Source organism: Tachysurus vachellii, chromosome 16 (assembly GCF_030014155.1).
Source record: "Tachysurus vachellii isolate PV-2020 chromosome 16, HZAU_Pvac_v1, whole genome shotgun sequence".
NCBI classification, from domain to species: domain Eukaryota; kingdom Metazoa; phylum Chordata; class Actinopteri; order Siluriformes; family Bagridae; genus Tachysurus; species Tachysurus vachellii.
In genome coordinates this window covers 8,119,729-8,121,892 of record NC_083475.1, presented here as the reverse complement: position 1 = coordinate 8,121,892, position 2,164 = coordinate 8,119,729, and the positions used below count along the sequence as shown (strand labels likewise).

The following is a 2,164-nucleotide window of genomic DNA, read 5'->3' as shown; positions in this document are numbered from 1 at the left end:
AGGGACAGGAAGAGCGGCTACTCACTCGGCTATGCCTATGTCAACTTCTGCTATAAACACGACGGTAATACAAACAAGAGTGAAGACACAACAACGCTGTTCTCTACACTGTTTCTGCACTTTCTAGTTGTCTTAAGGCTACAGGGGGCATTTATTTAGTCTTTAACTGCTTTATTACATAAATACACTCATGTATGGTGCATTAAACAGTACAAAAACATATGAAAAGATAAAATTATTTGTTTGTCTTAGAATAAAATGCTACAATACATTTGTCATACTGTTTACTAAGAGTGCCAATAATTCTGAAATTGACTGTGTATATACCTGTTATACATAGATACCTATTATATTGATTGTTTAAACTGAAATGAATGACTTATTTTGGTTCCCTCAGCTGAGCGAGCGCTGGAAATGTTCAACTTTGAACTTCTTCTGGAGAGACCCATGCGTGTGATGTGGTCTCGCTTTGAACGGACGCTGAACTGGACCAACGGGAGCAACATCATCATCAAGAACTTGGACAAGTCCATTCAGAGCGTTGACCTGTTTGACACCTTCTCAGTGTTTGGGAAGATCGTGTCATGCAAGGTACAGGCTTTGATCTGTTCTGATCTAAATAGCTGAATATCTGTGTATCATGATTAACGTGTGTGTATCAGCTCAGATTGATTAAAACTGTGTTGACATGCTGTGTTTCTGCTGAAGGTTGTGGAATCAAAGGGATACGGCTATGTCCAATATGAGTCACAGGAGGCAGCTGCGTCGGCCATCAAGCGGCTCAACGGGATGCTGCTGAACAACCAATACGTGTAAGTCACGTGTAAATTAGTGTATTTTTACCATCCAAAGTTAAAATGTCAGGGTTTTTTATATTGTGCTTTAACTAATTACATTTGATATTTATCGTACTCCTTGTTTATTGTTCTGTTTGGTCTAATGAGGGTATTTCAGTCTACATCAGGCTGTAATTCTGCTGGTGAAGACATAATATCTAAGTGCAGGGTTCAGATAAAGACTCTAACAGCAGTATCTCTGTTCTCTTACAGCACCATTGAGTATTTTAAGTACCGTGATGAGCGCAAACCTGAGGCTCGCCCCCAACACCAGGACAATAACCTGTTCATCAAAAACCTCGATTACACCATCAATGACGAGTGTTTGCGTACGGTGTTCGCAGAGTTTGGGACCATCATTAGTGCAAAGGTAACTTACATCTAATAATCTCTCCATTTTATTCCCAATAATCTGTATCTACTTCCCCTTACTGACTCTAGAGAGAGAAAAACTTCATCTCAGCTTATTGTTCCTCATGATCCTACAGGTGATGAAGAAGAATGGACTGTCCAAAGGATTCGGCTTCGTGAGCTTCACTTCATCGCAGGAAGCCACGACTGCCCAGAAAGCACTGAACGGCAAGATGTGGGGCAAAAAGCAGGTGTATGTGGGAGTGGCCCTGCGAAAAGAAGAACGCCAGTCACAGCTTGAACATGAAAAGGCTCAGAAAATGTTGAGCCTTCAGAACAATGCACCAGCCCCAGCCATCCCGACAGCTTCCTCTGAGGACACTGGCCAAGCAATCTTTGAGACAGCTCCCCATAAGGACACCTTCCCAGGCATTGAGACAGCTTCTTCTGAGGACACCGTCCCAGGCTTTGAGACAGCTCCCCTAGAGGACATTGTCCAAGTCTTTGAAACAGCTCCTTCTGAGGACATCGTCCCAGGCTTTGGAGATAGCTCTTTCTGAGGACATCGTCCAAGTCTTTGAGACAGCTTCTTCTGAGGACACCGTCCCAGGCTTTGAGACAGCTCCCCTTGAGGACGTCGTCCAAGTCTTTGAAACAGCTCCTTCTGAGGACGTCAGCTCCTTCTGAGGACGTCGTCCAAGTCTTTGAGACAGCTCCTTCTGAGGACATCGTCCCAGGCTTTGGAGACAGCTCTTTCTGAGGACATTGTCCCAGGCTTTGAGACAGCTCCTTCTGAGGACACCATCACAGACACCTCTGAGATGCAAGTGTGTGGAAACAGCAGTGTCCAAAAAGGCTCCAATTTTATTTTAAAAGAAAAGAAAGTGGAAACTGACACATCCAAAACCACCACGCAATGTGTGTTAAGTGATGGCAACAAAATATAGCTGGTGTCAAAATTTGGGCATGAAGCCGAT

At 43.8% G+C, this 2,164-nt stretch overlaps 1 protein-coding gene across 1 annotated transcript; it reads left to right on the top strand.

Annotated features, from left to right (window-relative positions):
- The first annotated feature begins 381 nt into the window (after window positions 1-381).
- Window positions 382-1,747, top strand: LOC132858756 (polyadenylate-binding protein 3-like). Its single transcript, XM_060889216.1, has 4 exons — window positions 382-591; window positions 709-812; window positions 1,050-1,206; window positions 1,325-1,747. The coding sequence occupies exons 1-4, from the start codon at window positions 415-417 to the stop codon at window positions 1,745-1,747; spliced, it is 861 nt and encodes a 286-aa protein (XP_060745199.1). The 5' UTR covers window positions 382-414.
- The last annotated feature ends 417 nt before the right edge of the window (window positions 1,748-2,164 follow it).